This window comes from Leguminivora glycinivorella, chromosome 3, assembly GCF_023078275.1.
Source record: "Leguminivora glycinivorella isolate SPB_JAAS2020 chromosome 3, LegGlyc_1.1, whole genome shotgun sequence".
In the NCBI taxonomy this organism is placed as follows: domain Eukaryota; kingdom Metazoa; phylum Arthropoda; class Insecta; order Lepidoptera; family Tortricidae; genus Leguminivora; species Leguminivora glycinivorella.
Genome location: NC_062973.1, coordinates 17,220,585 through 17,238,919, shown reverse-complemented (window position 1 = coordinate 17,238,919; position 18,335 = coordinate 17,220,585). Strand labels below are relative to the sequence as shown.

Below are 18,335 nucleotides of genomic sequence, written 5' to 3'. Positions count from 1 at the left end.
TTTTTTCAACACAGACTTTTATTATCAATATCTGTGTCGGACCGTTTTGCTTTTTTTGATATTTTTGTTTTAAAAGGAATTAGAGCCTCTCAAAGTTGGTCAAAACGGCATAATTGAATTTGCCAGAAAGAAAGGCGTGGTATTCAAAACTGAGATTAATTATCCAAAAAAACGAAACGGTCCGGTCCGACACAGATAATTTCCTTGTCATTCTGATTTCCAAATTTCGTAACGATTGGTTAAGTTTTGGAGGAGGAAACAGTCGAGAGCGGAACCTCGATTTTTGCAGTTTTTACGCGGGATTTCGCGCCTGAGCTGCAGTTGTCCCTATCGCACCAAATTTAGGGGCGGGGCTAAGTTTTTATATACGTACACTGAAATAAAGTGATTGGAAATACTCGACATCTAATGTCGATAATCTAGTGATGTGAAAAGTTATCGATATACTACGTCGAAATATCGACATACCGTGTTTGACGAACTTTTTAGTTAGAAATACTAAAATATTATATGTTCATATTTAAAATTGGTGGTCTAAAAAAGACCAGTCTGCTCAGAGACCACGGGGACAATGGCGTCCTTGAAACGTCGGAGGTTAGTGTTTAAAACATAGTAAATACGCGATTAAGTCCCGTTTGCAATTTTAAATATGTGTAAAAATCGTGAAAGTTTGAATCTGTATTATATATTCTGTGGAAGTACAAAGTCCATATTTTTATAAGTATAGGTACGTAACAATTGCATACAGGTATAATAGGTTTATTTTATACATGCATAACTTTTCTCGTCATTGATTTACTAGTAACAATTATAAAGTTATGCTGTATTTTACGATATATTCTACGAATATTAGGCAACTATTTGGTATTCGGTCTTTTCAGCCATTTTGCCGAAAATTTGGTATTCGGTCATCATTGTTTATTTATTACTATTCTGCCGAACACCAATTAGGTAAGTAGTTATATTAGTCATATTATATGTACTTATTTACACACAATAAAAACAGACATAATATTAATAATTTAAGTCATGTTTTAAAATATTAAAAAAAACGATGGGCCTTATTTAGTAATACATAGTTTGTTCAGGTTGGTACCAGTACCTGCCCTTAATAAGGCCCAGTGCTTATATTTCTTCTAAGTTTTATCAATCATGCCGTTTTGTATATTTTCTTCGCAGACATAGAATCAAAAAATGCCCTAAATAGTTACTTCTCTAAATAAGGCCCATCGCTCGCTTCTTAAGTTTTATAACTTTGTGTAAACATTGTGTTCATGAATTCAATCATCAATTTTTGTGATAAGTATTTATACTACGGTCTGTCGTCTAAAACACATTTATTCAGGACTATGCATTTAGGATATGGTACCCTAAATTAGAGGGGTTCAAGTCTTAACAAGCAGTGCGTCAAGGTCAATGTGGTCAAGATAGGCAGACTTTATTTCATATTAAGTTTAAAGGGACAAAATTAGGTACTTAATTAAAGTAGTGTGGGGTAGCCTGCTGTCCTACGGGGCAATAAATATTTTAATGTATTGTGTTTATGTGTATTGTGTATCATAAGTACTGGGCGTTTGCGGGGTCGCCTTCCACTCTGAGGCCACCACTCAAATACTGGCGCTGTTGATAGCTCATCTTTGAAGATTATATCCGATCCATCTCTATTTCCGCAGCGCTACTTCTTGGGTATCGAAGGTTGTGAACATGTGGACACATGGGCGGCATGGGCCTTATTTCATACCTGCATCAAATAAGACACATAGTTTTTCTGTTTAATAATACTTACTTTTTACTTTTTTACTTACTGCACGAAATTTTTGAACCATTTACACTTATCAAGAAAATGTACATAACATTTCGAAACTTAATAGCCGGGCCTTGTTTGCATTGACATTACATATGCCCTTAGTAGGTAGATGAAATGAGTATTACCAACGTTTTAATTTTGCGGTAACAAAAATGCTTTGCCGAAAAGTATAAATAAGATCTAAATAATAAAAGTATATAAAGTATCTATACGTTTAAATAGCCTAGGTTTAAATTTAGCTGGCAAATTAGTTAAGCATTTTTATGGTTGGTATGCATGTTGGTAACCACGAAAAAATGCACATTTTATTACATTATGATTATGTAAGTAATTAAATAATTAAATAAATATTGAGGACAACTTACACAGATCAACTTAGCCCCAAACTAAGCAAAGCTTGTACTATGGGTGCTAGGCGACGATATAGCGCAGGACACCATCGCGAGCGCAGACTTCTGGCCGAAAGATGTGGTTTTTCGGCGATTCCGGGGCAACTTGCCGAATCCTACACCGGGGCAAACGACGCAAAGGAGCCACGCTGTTACGTCATCGCCCAAATAAATTGTTTAGTTTTAAACTTTATTGTTTGTTTTTTTTTTCATGTTCTTACTTACTGTTTTTTTTTATTTTTTGTTATCTAAGTTTCGTGACGCATTGGTTTTACTGTAATGTCATGTAAACATGTTTTTACTAATAAATAAATAAATAATACATACTTAAATAGATAACATACATACATACAACCACGCCTGTATCCCATAAAGGGGTAGGCAGAACACATGAAACTACTAAAGCTTCAGTGCCACTCTTGGCAAATAAGGGGTTGAAAGAAAACGAAACTGTGACATTGCAGTGACAGGTTGCCAGCCTCTCGCCTACGCCACAATTGAACCCATATCCCATAGATAAATACAAAACCATACTTAAATAGATAAATACATACTTATATACATAGAAAACATCCATGACTCAGGAACAAATATCTGTGCTCATCACACAAATAAATACCCTTACCGGGATTCGACGAACGACGACGGGAACCGAAGACAACATTAAAATTAGGTAGTTAATTAAAGTACTTTGAAGTAACCTGCTGTCCTACGGGATAAATATTATAATATATATAGGTATCCATATATTTTTATTCTTTTCCTTCCGGCAACCGCCCTTTGTCACCCATGTTTCACAACTAAAAAGTAAGACGAAATTGACGAGTGAAGATGCTCTGACTGAAACAATTACTTTTCATCATTATTAATGTTTACCATTACACACAGAGCACAATCTCATCGGTAAATATTGTCAATTTTACTTTATTTCGACGTGCGTTTATCATAGCGCTCTTGAATAATACGATTTTGTAAAGAAATAAATCTCCTAGATACATACTATCAATTGTGTCGCTTAGTTTCAAACTTGGGTACTTAAATCCATTCTGCTTTAAGATTGAATATATAAAAAATATAGCAGCCTTGTAGCAGAATGGATTTATCCAGGTTTGAAGTTAAGCGACACAATTACGCTTAATTCGGTATGTAAGAAATACCTTATTTTTTGTTAAGTTACTGGTGGGCCTTATTTCATACATGCAGCAATTTGGGAAAAGTGCACCTACTTAATGCACAATTGCACATGGACCCAATTTTTTGACCCATTTACACTTATCTAATTATAAAATGTACATAACATTTCGAGACTTTTAACCGGGCCTTATTAGTATGTAGATTACAGATGCCCTTAGTTGGTAGATGAAATGAGTGTTATATACGTTTTAATTCTATGGTAACAGAAATGCTGATATGTAAGTATAAATAAGTTTTAAATAATAAAAATATCAAAAGTATCTATACGTTTAAGTACCGATACCTAGGTTTAAATTTAGATGGCAAATTAAATTTCTAATGCTAGGTAGGTAATATGTATACACAACCCTAGAAAATTAGAAATATAAGATGCTTATGTAGCTTTCCATCTGAAAAAGGTCCTTATGCTTCATATGCAATAAGATTTTGTTTGGCAGATTTTTTGTTAGAATTCTGCTAAAAAGTTCTAATTACCTTGGAACATAATCCGGTGTCTGGTAAGTATAATAGGTACCAAATTGTTACCTAGTTAAATTTTCCTACGCTGTCACTTCTGTCAAACATGTGCAAAAAAAAAAGAATAAGATTCACATACATTTTTGGTAGGTAGATACTGTCAACCAATTATGTAGAATCCTAGGCCACTCTAGAACCCTGTCGTATTGACACCGTCCTTTATTTGCTACAGAAGTCAGTTTTACTTTTACTGTGAAAGGGTCTAGATTGGCCTATGACCTAGGATTCAGATTAATTGGTTGATTGTACGTACCTACTCCTATAATATGGCTTCTCTTTGAAATCGAAAAGGTTTTAGCTTTTTACATACCGAATAACTTTATTTCGCTAACAATGTGACTATCTTAAAAGAAATCATCTTTTAAGATAATCACATTATGTATAAGATAAGGAATTGTTTCTACCATTCATGCATCAGAAGTCCGAAACTAGACAAATATAGAGAGCGCTTGAGCGCGAGTAAGTACTTGCGCCGGCAGCGGACGCGGGTGTGTGCGTGCGCCACGCGCACGCACACAGGGCCTCTCTGTGGGTGCCGCCCCCGTCAGCGCGACGGCGATAAAGACCTAAATATCTCAAATTTGAATTCGTGCTTCGGTATCGTATCCTCTTAATCGAGTATGGACTTCGAAGAGAATATAACGATTCACGTTAAAAAAATTAGCCTGTATAATTTAAGAGACTACACACATAACCGATATGAGATGTAAGGATTGCAGGGTCAATAGCCTTAACACTTTCGAAACCGAGCTCTACGCGGCGCTACGACATTTTCGCTACATACGGGGAAACCCATGTAATCGGCTACGCTTCTACGAGCGGTGTGCCCGACAGTCGGGTTCTTGGTAGCGAAAGTGTTAATATTTAATTTGCCAATTTATACATCTGTCCCTTAAATACTTCCAACATCTGATTTCGGATCGGATAATATGAAAATTATCTCTAAATTATTCAAATGAAGTAAACCTTCGAACCTTCCTTGTACCTAGATAATACTAACACGTGTCTACTTTAAAAAAGGTTTAATTCCATCTAATTCTGTATGGTAAGGTAATTACTCCCCAAAGGCCTACATTCACAATTTAGTATCTCATTACCTAATGAAATGCGCCTAATCTCTTTGACCTTGTTAATAGGTATCCTAAAATGTTGGGTGCGTAAAACACCATCTCTTCGTCTAGTATATCTGTCTTCAGTAGGCTTCATGGAAGTTGAAATTACCTCCTAGTTTTTTAGTGCAGTTTTGACTAAAAATGACTTATTAGATTTAGTGAAAACTATAAGCATAAAACTTAAAAGAGTCAATCCGCGGCAAGAGTAACATGAGTCACGATTTTGTGGCATGTTCCATTTATTCAAGATGCAAGTTCAAGAGATAACCTATCTCTAAATAAGTATAATATTACTTCCGCGATATATGCATAGAACATTTCATTTGCAGCTGTAGTTCAAATAATCACTCAATGAAGTCGTGACTAACGTTACTTTTACGTGGATTCAACCAAAAGCTAACTTATAACCCCCTTATTCATAAACGTACACTAAAGTTATCAAGCCCATAAAGTTCGTTTGTCCCTTTCTATCACACCAAAACGTCGGAAAGGGACAAACTAACTTTATCGGCTTGATAATTTTAGTGTACGTTTATGAATAAGGGGGTAAGTATCTAAGATAGGCCCCTGAGGCATGTATCGTAATGCTCATACGATGCCGATTTAGTTCAATTTATTGTAGTTTTTGTGGAACCTGCACTCAGAACTAAGGATTATTTCAACTTTTATAAAGCCAGGTGACGGCAGATATCTAACGACGGTAGGTACCTATGTCCCATTCTAATTTTCATGCTAAGTGGCCTGTTGTCATGTTAGGCGTTCCCGTATTAAAAAAAATTGGTAGTATTTTAAACAAATCGTTTTTGGGTTATAAGTGTTATCATTATCAATTGTACACAAATACTTTATTCTGTTTTCACTTACCAATGCTATCGCCGCCCTTATTAGAACCACCTGAAAAAATACGAATAGGTTATTTCGATTGAATGTAAACGCGGTTAAAGGAAAAGGATCCAATCCTCAATGTCAATATAATTTAAAGCTTCAGTCAAATGGAAAAGTCATTTTTTAAACAGCATTTTTTATAGGATGGGTCATTTTCTTTTAACAACATCCATTATAGATGATTGGTGTAGGTAATACAAAAGTGTATAAATATTTATAGCCCCATGGCAAGCGCAAGGAAAACATCTCCCTTAAAACTTGGGTAAAACCACTTTTGTATATACCTATACTCGTATTACTCGTTCAGTCCAGTCTGATTTTTGGAATGTTCAACCCTTGGAGCGACTACTACATTATTTATAATTTATCTGCATATATATATAATTGATAAAATTGCAATCATCACAAACGTACAGGTGACCAATTTCACAGTATAAAACCAGTAATAATACTTCTAACAAATTTGGTGCCGCGCGGTTTGTCCTTGAGTAGCGCTCGCACGCAGCCCCAACGCAGCGAGGTGCATTGCAGAGAGTACATGCGGAACCGGATGATGCCGGTCGCGTCAGTACGCACCGCGCTAAATGGCGCTGCCCGAGTTGCGCGCTACGCGTGCGAGAGATCCAAATACCGATCGTGCCACCGCTGCTAGAGATTAACTACTGAGTTGTCCTTATACTGTGCCTATACTCACTTGCTAACACCCAATTGCCCGTAGAGCCCCATGTCGTCCGCACTCCTACATAAGCAACGGTCACGGGATCAGGATCCTGCCACGCCAGGAAAGGTGTGGCTTCGCCTTCGCGACCAACAAGAACGTTGCCATTATCCCACCGAATCCAGAACTCGCGGAACTCTTTGTCGTTCAATATCTGGGGGGTCCGGGCCTCACCCTTCTGAGGTATGTTACAGACGTACTTTCTGATCACACTTTTTGTATTACTCCAACCTCCAATAACGACCTGGAAATGAGTGAAATGACATACTCGTATATTAGAGTCAAAGCAGTTTGGGCCGTCATTATTATTCGTGAGAAAAAAATGGCGTCGTCCTTTTTAGTGTTAACACTTGTTAGTCAATTAAAGCTAACAGAAATTAATAACGATCATAAAATACTTTTCCCCTCACTAGCTCGGAAACACGTGTTTTGTCCTTTAATACCAGCGGGTAAAAACGCATTTTATCCACTAGTGGGTAAAGTAATTTGACCTTGAATAAAATCAAATTAACTGCTTTAAAATTGACAAAAGTAGGTGAATCTAGTAATAAAGATGATTTACCACCTGTGAAACTACTGGAAGCAGTGATAAAAGCATTTTTTGCGCTGTAGTTTCCTCGCTATAGTGAGGGGAAAAGTTTTGTGTTACACTCGGGTGCAAATGTATTTTACTTCTCGTGTGTTAAAAAAACTCGCAAGTTCAGGATTCCATTCTCGAACCACTCGCTTCGCTCGTGGTTCAATATAGAATCCTTTCACTTGCTCGTTTTTTAATTCCACACTCGGCGTTAAAATACAACTTTGCCCCCTTGTATAACAAATAACTATATTAGAACTAATTTCTTTATAGTACATATAACTGTCACTTCACTACATACATGAGATTAAACAGCGCCCTCTTGACAATACTCATTATATTACTGCGCGGGCAGCATGGTCGCGCGATATTTGTTATACAAGGGGGCAAAATTGTATTTTAACGCCGAGTGTGGAATTGAAAAACGAGCAAGTGAAAGGATTCTATAGTTGAACCACGAGCGAAGCGAGAATAGAATCCTGAACTTGCGAGTTTCTTAACCCACGAGAAGTAAAATACATTTGCACCCGAGTGTAACACAAAACTTTTCCCCTCACTATAGCGAGGAAACTACAACGCAAAAAATGCGTTTATCACTGCTTCCAGTAGTTCCACAGGTGGTAAATCATCTTTATTACTAGATTTACTAGATTCACCTACTTTTATAAATTTTAAAGCAGTTAATTTGACTTTATTCAAGGTCAAATTACTTTACCCACTAGTGGATAAAATGCGTTTTTACCCGCTGGTATTAAAGGACAAAACACGTGTTTCCGAGCTAGTGAGGGGAAAATGATAAAACATCTGGCCGTCCCTATCGCACTTACTAATTTTATCGTCTATCGCGCGACCATGCTTCCCGTGCTGGTCAGGCTTTACACATTAATAAATAACCTGCCTAATACTTAGAATCTTACAAATTACTTACATCCTTATTTAATCTACATATAATGACTCTGAAAATTTTTTGATCTGCCTGTAATAAATTAATAATGTTAAAAAAATATTTTTTGCCAATTACGAATAATGAATAAACATAGCAGATTCCTTATTCTTGCCAATTTATCTAATTTCATATTGCTACGCAATGAAATAAAGTCAACGTGAAATTCAACTTGAGATTGTTACAATATTTTTTTTCGTTAAATACTTTAAAAATATAAGTCTTCCTCAAAGCAAATGGCCACATACCTCATACATGGGATCAGTTTGGCGAGTTTGACTGGTCAGCTCAATCGTGACGTCATTTCGCGCGCGTACTTTGAAATGCACTGCGCTACCAGACACCGGGAAGTATTGAGCTGTAGCGTCGACTGGCGTGGTCACATCTTCATGAATATAATAAAACAAATATGTATTATACGGATGTACCAACTATAATATATAGCATTTGGCGACATGTCTCGAGTCATATAGGGACGGAGTCTAGCCGTTGCAGACTCCAAATGACTCGAAACCTGTCGCGCCAATCGCGATATATTAACGTGAGGATTCAGATTGTTTGAAGGTACCTACCTACCTTCAACCAATCTGAGTCCTAGGCCACTGTCGAACCCTTTCACAGTTAAAGTCATACTGACTTCTATAGCAAATAAAGCACGGTGTCAATACGACAGGGTTCTAGAGTGGCCTAGGATTCTAATTGGTTGACTGTAGGTACATCCGTATATTTAGATATATGTATCACGAAATGATAATTCTTCAATAATAAAACAACACAGACCTTCTACCATCTTTCACGTTTTAGAATACGGTACACGATGGCGTAAACGTCAGTAGAACTTTTTGTAATTTTTGGTTCTAGCAAGTACAGTCAACAACACAACTGTGAATACAGACAAAGTGCCAAAAATATGAATACAGAACTTCTTTGCCTGTACATAAAGGTGTGTATACCTATTTTTGACACTTTTGTATTCACAGATGTGTTGTTGACTGTACATATCGTTTTCGGACACTGTTCACAGTGTTCAACTGTTCACTTTATCCATGTCCATCCATACAATGAAAGTGATTTTTCATGGTGTTTACACTGTTTACACGACCGCGAACAGCGAACGTAAAAAACTTTAGGTGACAATGAAAATTCGCTAGCACCACCAACGCAACGGGTTATGACTAAGCGTAACAATTTCATAGAAGTTTGACGTTTGAAATAACATCAAAATCGCTACCAATTTAACTTGGTATTATTCTAGCACTTGTGAAATTAGATCGTTGTGTTCATAAAGTATAATTTTAGATCTAAACAAGCACTATTCAATTTTTACTTACTAGTAGCAGGGGCGGCTCACTCCGCGATTCTATCGCCGCGCTACAAGTACATGCTGGCGGCCGCGAGTTCGCGGCCTAATCAGGGGTGGCGCGCGTTCTCACGGAACGCACGTTCGCACTTTCTATTGTTACTTTACGTCGCGAGTTTTTTTTAAGGTTCATAAGCGAAGTCCACGTGTGGAATGGCTAATAATGCTTAGTTAAATAGACATCATGAATTAAATAGGACAATCTTACACAGATCTTATTGATTAAGTCCCACGGAAAAGTTCAATAAGGCTTGTGATTCTGAAGGCTCAAACAAAAATATATAAATACTGTATATCGTCGCCGTAGAGCGAAAAGTCACCAAATCACAAAATGGCCAAAATTTACTTGTATATGTCATCAAAATCGCATTTTTTTTCTCCAAATTTGAGTCTTATTGCGGTAGCAATAGAGATCATAGTTCTAATTTTACAAAGTTAAAGAACTAACTAAAAACCCACCTCGGATTCAATATTTTAGTCGAAAAATACCTAATTCTTTTATACTTCTTTGAACTTATTTATGAGCGTACCTAAGTCATTTTAGTTATTTTTCCCATACTATTACTAAACGATTTAACCACGAAGAACCTCATTCAAAAAGTCACTTAATATACTTAGTTACTTTTAGAATACCTGGTATGTCAAAAGTGTGAAAGCGAAAATTAACTAACTCTGTTTAGTTATTTTTTATTTATAGTTTTAAGGCAATGTACATCATTTAACCAAAACGATAATTAATTAAACAGTTTTAATGAGTTCAACCCTACAAAAAAATGTAGAATACAATAACTAATCATATTTAATTAATTTTACAATAAAGACTGTACTGTACTCCGACGTGATTTGATTGAATTTCGCTCGCAAGTTAGTGACTTTTCGGCCAGTGCCGCGGGCCCCCGCACCGATACCGCACCGACGCGACTCCCCCGCCGCGTCCTCCGGCCAGTCGTTGCGCATGAGCAAACTAGGGCAAACCTTAGCTTATTGGTGATACGTAGTTATTCGGTGATATCTGGTTATTATCTCGATTTGTGGGCACAGTGAGGAGATAAAACCTATAAAATCATTACGAATTAATTCGGAACATCCGACAGCAGTTGATAGTGGTGATTTTATAGGTTTTATCTCCTCACTGTGCTCACAAATCGAGATAATAACCAGATATCACCGAATAACTACGTATCACCAATAAGCCAAGGTTTGCCCTACTTACTATATATATATTTTTGGATTCTGCTTAATATTTTAGGAACAAATTAAATCACGTCATTTCAAATTTTGCAAACACTTTATTAAAATAAAATAAACATCAAATCAAATTAAAATGGCCTCTAATTATATTAAAATCATCATTAGAAAATCCATAAAAATTAACATGGTCTTCCTAAAATAGCTTTCTTTACGCATCACAGTCACTCTTCGTCCTCGTCATCTGTTTCTGTGACATCAGGCTCACACAATCTGTCAATAACTGTCTTATTGGTCGGCAGACTTTGGTACCATGAATGAAGCTCTCGAGGAATAACTCCCTTAGTGCATAAATTTAAGAGATCTTTTTTTTTCGCCTCAGATATAGGCAATACCTGTGGATATGCCTTTCGAATGGGATAGTCTTTTATCTTATTGATCCAGTCCTCGGCGTCGTCATGGTTGTCTGGTTCATCAGGTATACGCCCCTTGCGCCTCTTTGTGCGTCTCAGCGGCTTTCGCGGGCCACCGTAAATCTGTTGGACATTAAATTCAGAGTAGGGGCCCTCATGGCTGTAGCGAAATTTGACTACACGAGGACGCTGCTTCTCAAATCTGAGACACTTAAATTTAAGCCATGCCAATTTGTTGCCATCAGTGTCGTGTGTCGTATTTCTAACGAAAGCTTCATTCAACGCCCTGACATCGAGCATTTCGTCGTGAAGTAACTCTTTTACGATGTATGGTGGAGCATTCGTACCTTTATCAAAATGACAACACTGACAACCAATAATGAAAGCCGCTAGAAATTTCATGTCGTTCTCACTATGACTAGGTACCTACAGTCACCGGCAGTAGTATCTTCCGACAATAAGGCCGCAAAAATATGTGACGCGCTCTTATTTGTAGGGTTAGAAGAGCGAGTCACATATTTTTGCCGCCTTCATGTAGGAAGATACTATTGCCGGTGACTGTATGAAGTGTGGAAGGAATGGAATTTCGTAACCGTATATTACTTGAATGCGGATTATTATATTTGAGAAAATAATTGAATAAACATGTAATGGTTTTTGTACTTATAGTATGTAAAAAAGCATAATAATTTGCTTCATAACAATTGCGTGTACCGAGATTAAGTATGAAACGTGCTAATTTAATTGTGCATTCAAGTAATATACGGTTACGAAATTCAATTCCTTCTACACTTCGTACAGTCACCGGCAATAGTATCTTCCTACATGAAGGCGGCAAAAATATGTGACTCGCTCTTCTAACCCTACAAATAAGAGCGCGTCACATATTTTTGCGGCCTTATTGTCGGAAGATACTACTGCCGGTGACTGTAGGTACCTAGTCATAGTGAGAACGACATGAAATTTCTAGCGGCTTTCATTATTGGTTGTCAGTGTTGTCATTTTGATAAAGGTACGAATGCTCCACCATACATCGTAAAAGAGTTACTTCACGACGAAATGCTCGATGTCAGGGCGTTGAATGAAGATTTCGTTAGAAATACGACACACGACACTGATGGCAACAAATTGGCGTGGCTTAAATTTTAAGTGTCTCAGATTTGAGAAGCAGCGTCCTCGTGTAGTCAAATTTCGCTACAGCCATGAGGGCCCCTACTCTGAATTTAATGTCCAACAGATTTACGGTGGCCCGCGAAAGCCGCTGAGACGCACAAAGAGGCTCAAGGGGCGTGTACCTGATGAACCAGACAACCATGACGACGCCGAGGACTGGATCAATAAGATAGAAGACTATCCCATTCCAAAGGCATATCCACAGGCATTGCCTATATCTGAGGCGAAAAAAAAGATCTCTTAAATTTATGCACTAAGGGAGTTATTCCTCGAGAGCTTCATTCATGATACCAAAGTCTGCCGACCAATAAGACAGTTATTGACAGATTGTGTGAGCCTGATGTCACAGAAACAGATGACGAGGACGAAGAGTGACTGTGATGCGTAAAGAAAGCTATTTTACGAAGACCATGTTAATTTTTATGGATTTTCTAATGATGATTTTAATATAATTAGAGACCATTTTAATTTGATTTGATGTTTATTTTATTTTAATAAAGTGTTTGCAAAATTTGAAATGACGTGATTTAATTTGTTCCTAAAATATTAAGCAGAATTCAAAAAAATATATATAGTAAGTAGGGCAAACCTTGGCTTATTGGTGATACATAGTTATTCGGTGATATCTGGTTATTATCTCGATTTGTGAGCACAGTGAGGAGATAATACCTATAAAATCACCGCCATCAACTGCTGTCGGATGTTCCGAATTAATTCGTAATGATTTTATAGGTTTTATCTCCTCACTGTGCCCACAAATCGAGATAATAACCAGATATCACCGAATAACTACGTACCACCAATAAGCCAAGGTTTGCCCTAGTTTTTAACTAACACGTATTTTCACTCTATCACAGCAGTCATAATTCAACTAACTCTACTTAGTTAAGTCTAAACGCACTAAAATGTGTGCAAATAATCATTAACTTCGTTCAAAAAATCACTAAGTTATAATTAAGGTGTAATATTTAAGGGCAAAAATTAATTATCGCCTATAGCTCCTAAATCGTAAGTGTGAATAATATAAATCCATTTTGAGCCCAAAGAATAGCAGTTTCCAATTAATAAACAGATATAAAACCACAATTTCATCTGAAGATAATTTCAGTAAAAATTATTTTAATTATTTTTTTCTTTAAACTCTCATAACTCAAAATGACCAATGAACGATTTGGTGACTTTTCGCTCTACGGCGACGATATATTATATACCTAGAAAGTAGTCAAGACTTGAATATGTAGTTTAACATTTTATCTGAGAATTAATTCGTTTTAATCCATTAGGCAACCCTATCATCCGACGCTGCGCACGTGCGGCTCGTTTCTTTGTTAGAATTTTGTAGGCATTTAAAAAGGCGGCATTTCGTGAACATCAAAGCAGTGGGCCTTCTGTACTTGTACTATTATATATTCTGTGCTAGTAGTTGCAAATTTATGAACTAGGTACCTACCAATACTTTGTTCATTTCCACCGTCGGGGCGCGAGCCATCTGGAAAACAATATTCATATTATTTTCGTTTTAAAATAAGGTATCGTTTTAAAATAATTTAGGTAGGTACAACATGTTTTTGCTGAGTAAGGCCCACTTGCACCAACCACTACTTAACTCAGGGTTAGCGGGCTGTCATCTGTCGTTGGTGTAAGTGGCCCTAAGTGCGTTATCAAATTATCCGATCCGATACCGAATGTAAGAAGGATGTCAAAGATGGTGCCTGTATAGGTAACTATAGGAAAAATAATTATAAATAATATAGGAAATCGGTCCTACGTCCGATATCAGATCGGATAATGAAAAAACGATCTAAGAGACAAACTTGCTAGTTTCCAGTTCCCATCTGAACCCCAAGTAGTTCTCACACCAGCAAACTTCACTCGAAAAGGCTTTGGATCTTGCCAAGACATAAAAGGCTTGTCCTCTCCCTCGCGTCCGACCAAAATGTTTCCATCGTCCCAGCGTATCCAAAAGCCTCGATATTCTTGCCCGTTTAAGATCCGTGGCGTCGCTACTTCGTCTCTTTCACGTCGCAGGCAGGTTAGTCTTCTGAACGCGCTTTTTGTGTTTCCCCAGCCTCCAATGACGAACTGAAATTTATAGTTTATTAAGCGGCAACTTAAGAAGGTGATAATATAGCTGACACAGAACCTAAAATAATAAAAAACCGGCCAAGAGCGTGTCGGGCCACGCTCAGTGTAGGGTTCCGTAGTTTTCCGTATTTTTCTCAAAAACTACTGAACCTATCAAGTTCAAAACAATTTTCCTAGAAATTCTTTATAAAGTTCTACTTTTGTGATTTTTTTCATATTTTTTAAACATATGGTTCAAAAGTTAGAGGGGGGGGACGCACTTTTTTTTCCTTTAGGAGCGATTATTTCCGAAAATATAAATATTATCAAAAATCGATCTTAGCAAACCCTTATTCATTTTTAAATACCTATCCAACAATATATCACACGTTAGGGTTGGAATGAAAAAAAAAATCAGCTCCCACTTTACATGTAGGGGGGGTACCCTAATAAAACATTTTTTTCCATTTTTTATTTTTGCACTTTGTCGGCGTGATTTACATACATATTGGTACCAAATTTCAGCTTTCTAGTGCTAACGGTTACTGAGATTATCCGCGGACGGACGGACGGACGGACGGACGGACGGACGGACGGACGGACGGACGGACGGACGGACGGACGGACGGACGGACAGACAGACATGGCGAAACTATAAGGGTTCCTAGTTGATTATGGAACCCTAAAAACGTGTTAGATAAATTTTACTCAAAAAATTTAGGAACGTTTCCCTAAATTATGGACATGTGCGGCGTTGCAAATCGCTCTAACCGTTAACTCGCTCCGAGGATGCCGTTACCAGTGTTTTGAGATAGAATGAAAGGGGTAAAGTGTAGGTAAAATAAAACAGAATCTAATACTTTTTAACCGCCTTCCAAATCTCAAGGGAAGGGGTTAGTCTCAATTCGTGTTTTTTTTTTTTAATGTTTGTTCCTCGATATCTCCGTTGTTACTGGACCGATTTTGAAAATTTTTTTTTTTGATTGAATGTATATGCATACAGATTGGTCCCATTTTTCTCCGAACCCAGTTCTGATGATGGGGTCCTGGAGAAATCGAGGGAACTCCTCAAATCTGAAAGGTATACATATGGTGATTTTTGTGTTTTTAAAGGAACATCATGCATTTACGTACGGAACAGTGACATTTGGTGCAGTGGAACTCCTGATGATGGTCAGAATGGAACTCCTCAAATGTGAACGGCACACTTATAGTGACTTTGGTATTTTTATAAGAACATCATGCACTTACGTCCAGAACAGTGACATTTGGTGCAGTGGAACTGCTGATGATGGTCAGAACGGAACTCCTCAAATCTGAACGGCACACTTATAGTGACTTTGGTATTTTTATAAGAACAACATGCACTTACGTCCAGAACAGTGACATTTGGTGCAGTGGAACTGCTGATGAAGAGTGAGCCGCCCCTGGTTAGAGTTCCGTTCTGATAATCATTCTCATCTGTAAGTACTTCAGAATCATCCAAATTTCAAAATTGGTTCAGAAATGACGGAAATATCGAATAACAAACTTTAAAAAAATATACAGACGAATTGATAACATAATCCAACATTTGAAAGTATTTATCCCCAGAACCCCAAAGGAAGGCGGTTTTTTTTCTTAAAAATTATGTTAAGTATATTATTTTTTCACCTCGCCAACTGGTAAAGGCTCTCTTTATACTTACTTCAAAAACAAATGTCAAAGTTGGTGCGGTGAAAAATTGTGTGTTTGTCAGTGGCAACAACAGTAACTTTAACTCCTTTTATACAACAAGTTTATTACATGGCCAGCCTATCATATCCACAAAGTATTTCCGGCTATAAAAAGTATATCCTATAACTCAGGTATAAAAGACTAGGTACCTAATAACAATTAGTTACTAGCATTTACAATATAAATTTTGATGGTCTCTTATAGGTATTGTATAATAAAGGTATCTAGTGTATTTACTGCCACCTCTCTGCTGAATCATTATCAAGCGTATTGTATTCTCTATACGACGTTAACCTAAATTACACTTTGTTGTTATAGTAGACTATGACTTCGAGAGACAGTATAATTATAGTTGTTAATTGAACCTTTAGTACTTGTGTCGTAGTCTTGTCATAGGTCCCATTCGTCGTTTATCATAAGGGCTATATGCTTGTACGAATTACTCACGTATTTAAAATAATATAGACAGATGGTTTTCAGAAGGATCTAAATAATCTCATACCATAGGTAGTATAAGCTCTAAAAAACCGGCCAAGAGCGTGTCGGCCTGTCGGGCCACGCTCGGCATAGGGTTCCGTAGTTTTCCGTATTTTTCTCAAAAACTACTGAACCTATCAAGTTCAAAACAATTTTCCTAGAAAGTCTTTATAAAGTTCTACTTTTGTGATTTTTTTCTTTAGGAGCGATTATTTACGAAAATATTAATATTATCAAAAAACGATTTTAGTAAACCCTTATTCATTTTTAAATGTCTATCCAAAAATATATCACACGTTGGGGTTGGAATGAAAAAAAAAATCAGTCCCCACTTTACATGTAGGGGGGGGGGGTACCCTAACAAAACATTTTTTTCCACTTTTTATTTTACCACTTTGTCGGCGTGATTGATATTACATAATTATTGGTACCAAATTTCAGCTTTCTAGTGCTAACGGTCACTGAGATTATCCGCGGACGGACGGACGGACAGACATGGCGAAACTATAAGGGTTCCTAGTTGACTACGGAACCCTAAAAAGATAGTTGGATCATTTTTTTTCAAAGTTGTCCACCCCACTTTTTTGTGGATTTGGAAATTATTATGGGGTTTCCAATCGCGAGCTCTTTCAATCCTAATAGGAGAAAAAAAGTGTCCCAAGGTTTTTTTTATTCCGTTACAATTTTTTCACACATTTTGTAATCAAAATCATATGAGTTTTTGGTGAACAACTCAGTCATATAATTATTGTAAGTGGTGCCATGATGACGTCACACATGCGAATAACTTATCAAATCGCCCTTGTGGCAAATGATAACTGGATCTAATTAGTATAATAAGGCCACATTTAGCTGTGGTAGGTATTTAGGAGATAATGAATTAATGGAACAATTAATAGGTCGTTGAGACACAATTGTCTGAGTGCTCGATGTAATGAAATCTTTAGTCTGTCTCAACTTCTAATGCGTTTAGCACTTACCCACATATATAACGGTAATTAGCTGAATTCAGGCTATTTAGAAATACGACGAATAATCACAAAATTCCGTCTCAAGGGCCGAATAGCCAATTGGCCAAAACACATAGTTTAGAATACATAATATTGTACTAAATATTTACTTGTGAAGAGAAAGGGATTGGGTGAGTAAATTTAGTATACTCGTACCTAATGTAGCTTAGCTAGCAACCTAGTTAATGTTATATCTCATTTATCGTCTTAAGGCAGTTAGGAGGATTTCAAGTGTAAACTTAGTTTAGTACTACAGTAGCTAGTAGATTAGTTTCCATTAGTTCCATCACCAATTCGCGGGGCATCTATTTATTTCACCTCCTTGCTTTATTCAGTGACAACATTTTTACAATATTTTTGGTAAGGTATCAATGCGTTTACAAAGTGCACTAAAATCCTTGTCATATTTATATGTTTTATAGTTTAAATCTTGTGGAGTCAGATTAGCTCAACCTGCTGCAGCTATACATCCATACTAATATTATAAATGGGAAAGTGTGTGTCTGTTTGTTTGTCCGTCTTTCACGGCAAAACAGAGCGACGAATCGACGTGATTTTTTAGGTGGAGATAGTTGAAGGGATGGAGAGTGACATATAGGCTACTTTATTTCTCTTTCTAACGCGAGCGAAGCCGCGAGCAAAAAAGCTAGTATATCATATATGTCTTTCCCATCACGGAACAATGGTGTTCCGGACCCTTAGGAGGCGTGCGCGGGGCCGAAGCCAACGCGTAGAGGCCATTTGGACACTTTAAAGAAACTTAAGGGGTACACCGAGTGGATGTTGCCCTTGC

General features: G+C 37.1%; 1 protein-coding gene across 1 annotated transcript in view; it reads right to left on the bottom strand.

Annotated features, from left to right (window-relative positions):
- LOC125224991 overlaps nucleotides 1-18,335 on the bottom strand; it is a 41,131-nt gene that overhangs the window by 9,900 nt on the left and 12,896 nt on the right. Inside the window, exons 3-7 of the mRNA XM_048128508.1 lie at nucleotides 14,090-14,357; nucleotides 13,726-13,764; nucleotides 8,390-8,526; nucleotides 6,598-6,865; nucleotides 5,883-5,912 (exon numbers count right to left, since the gene is read on the bottom strand). Coding sequence (XP_047984465.1) covers nucleotides 5,883-5,912; nucleotides 6,598-6,865; nucleotides 8,390-8,526; nucleotides 13,726-13,764; nucleotides 14,090-14,357 — 742 coding nt within the window. The remainder of the gene's footprint in view (nucleotides 1-5,882; nucleotides 5,913-6,597; nucleotides 6,866-8,389; nucleotides 8,527-13,725; nucleotides 13,765-14,089; nucleotides 14,358-18,335) is intronic.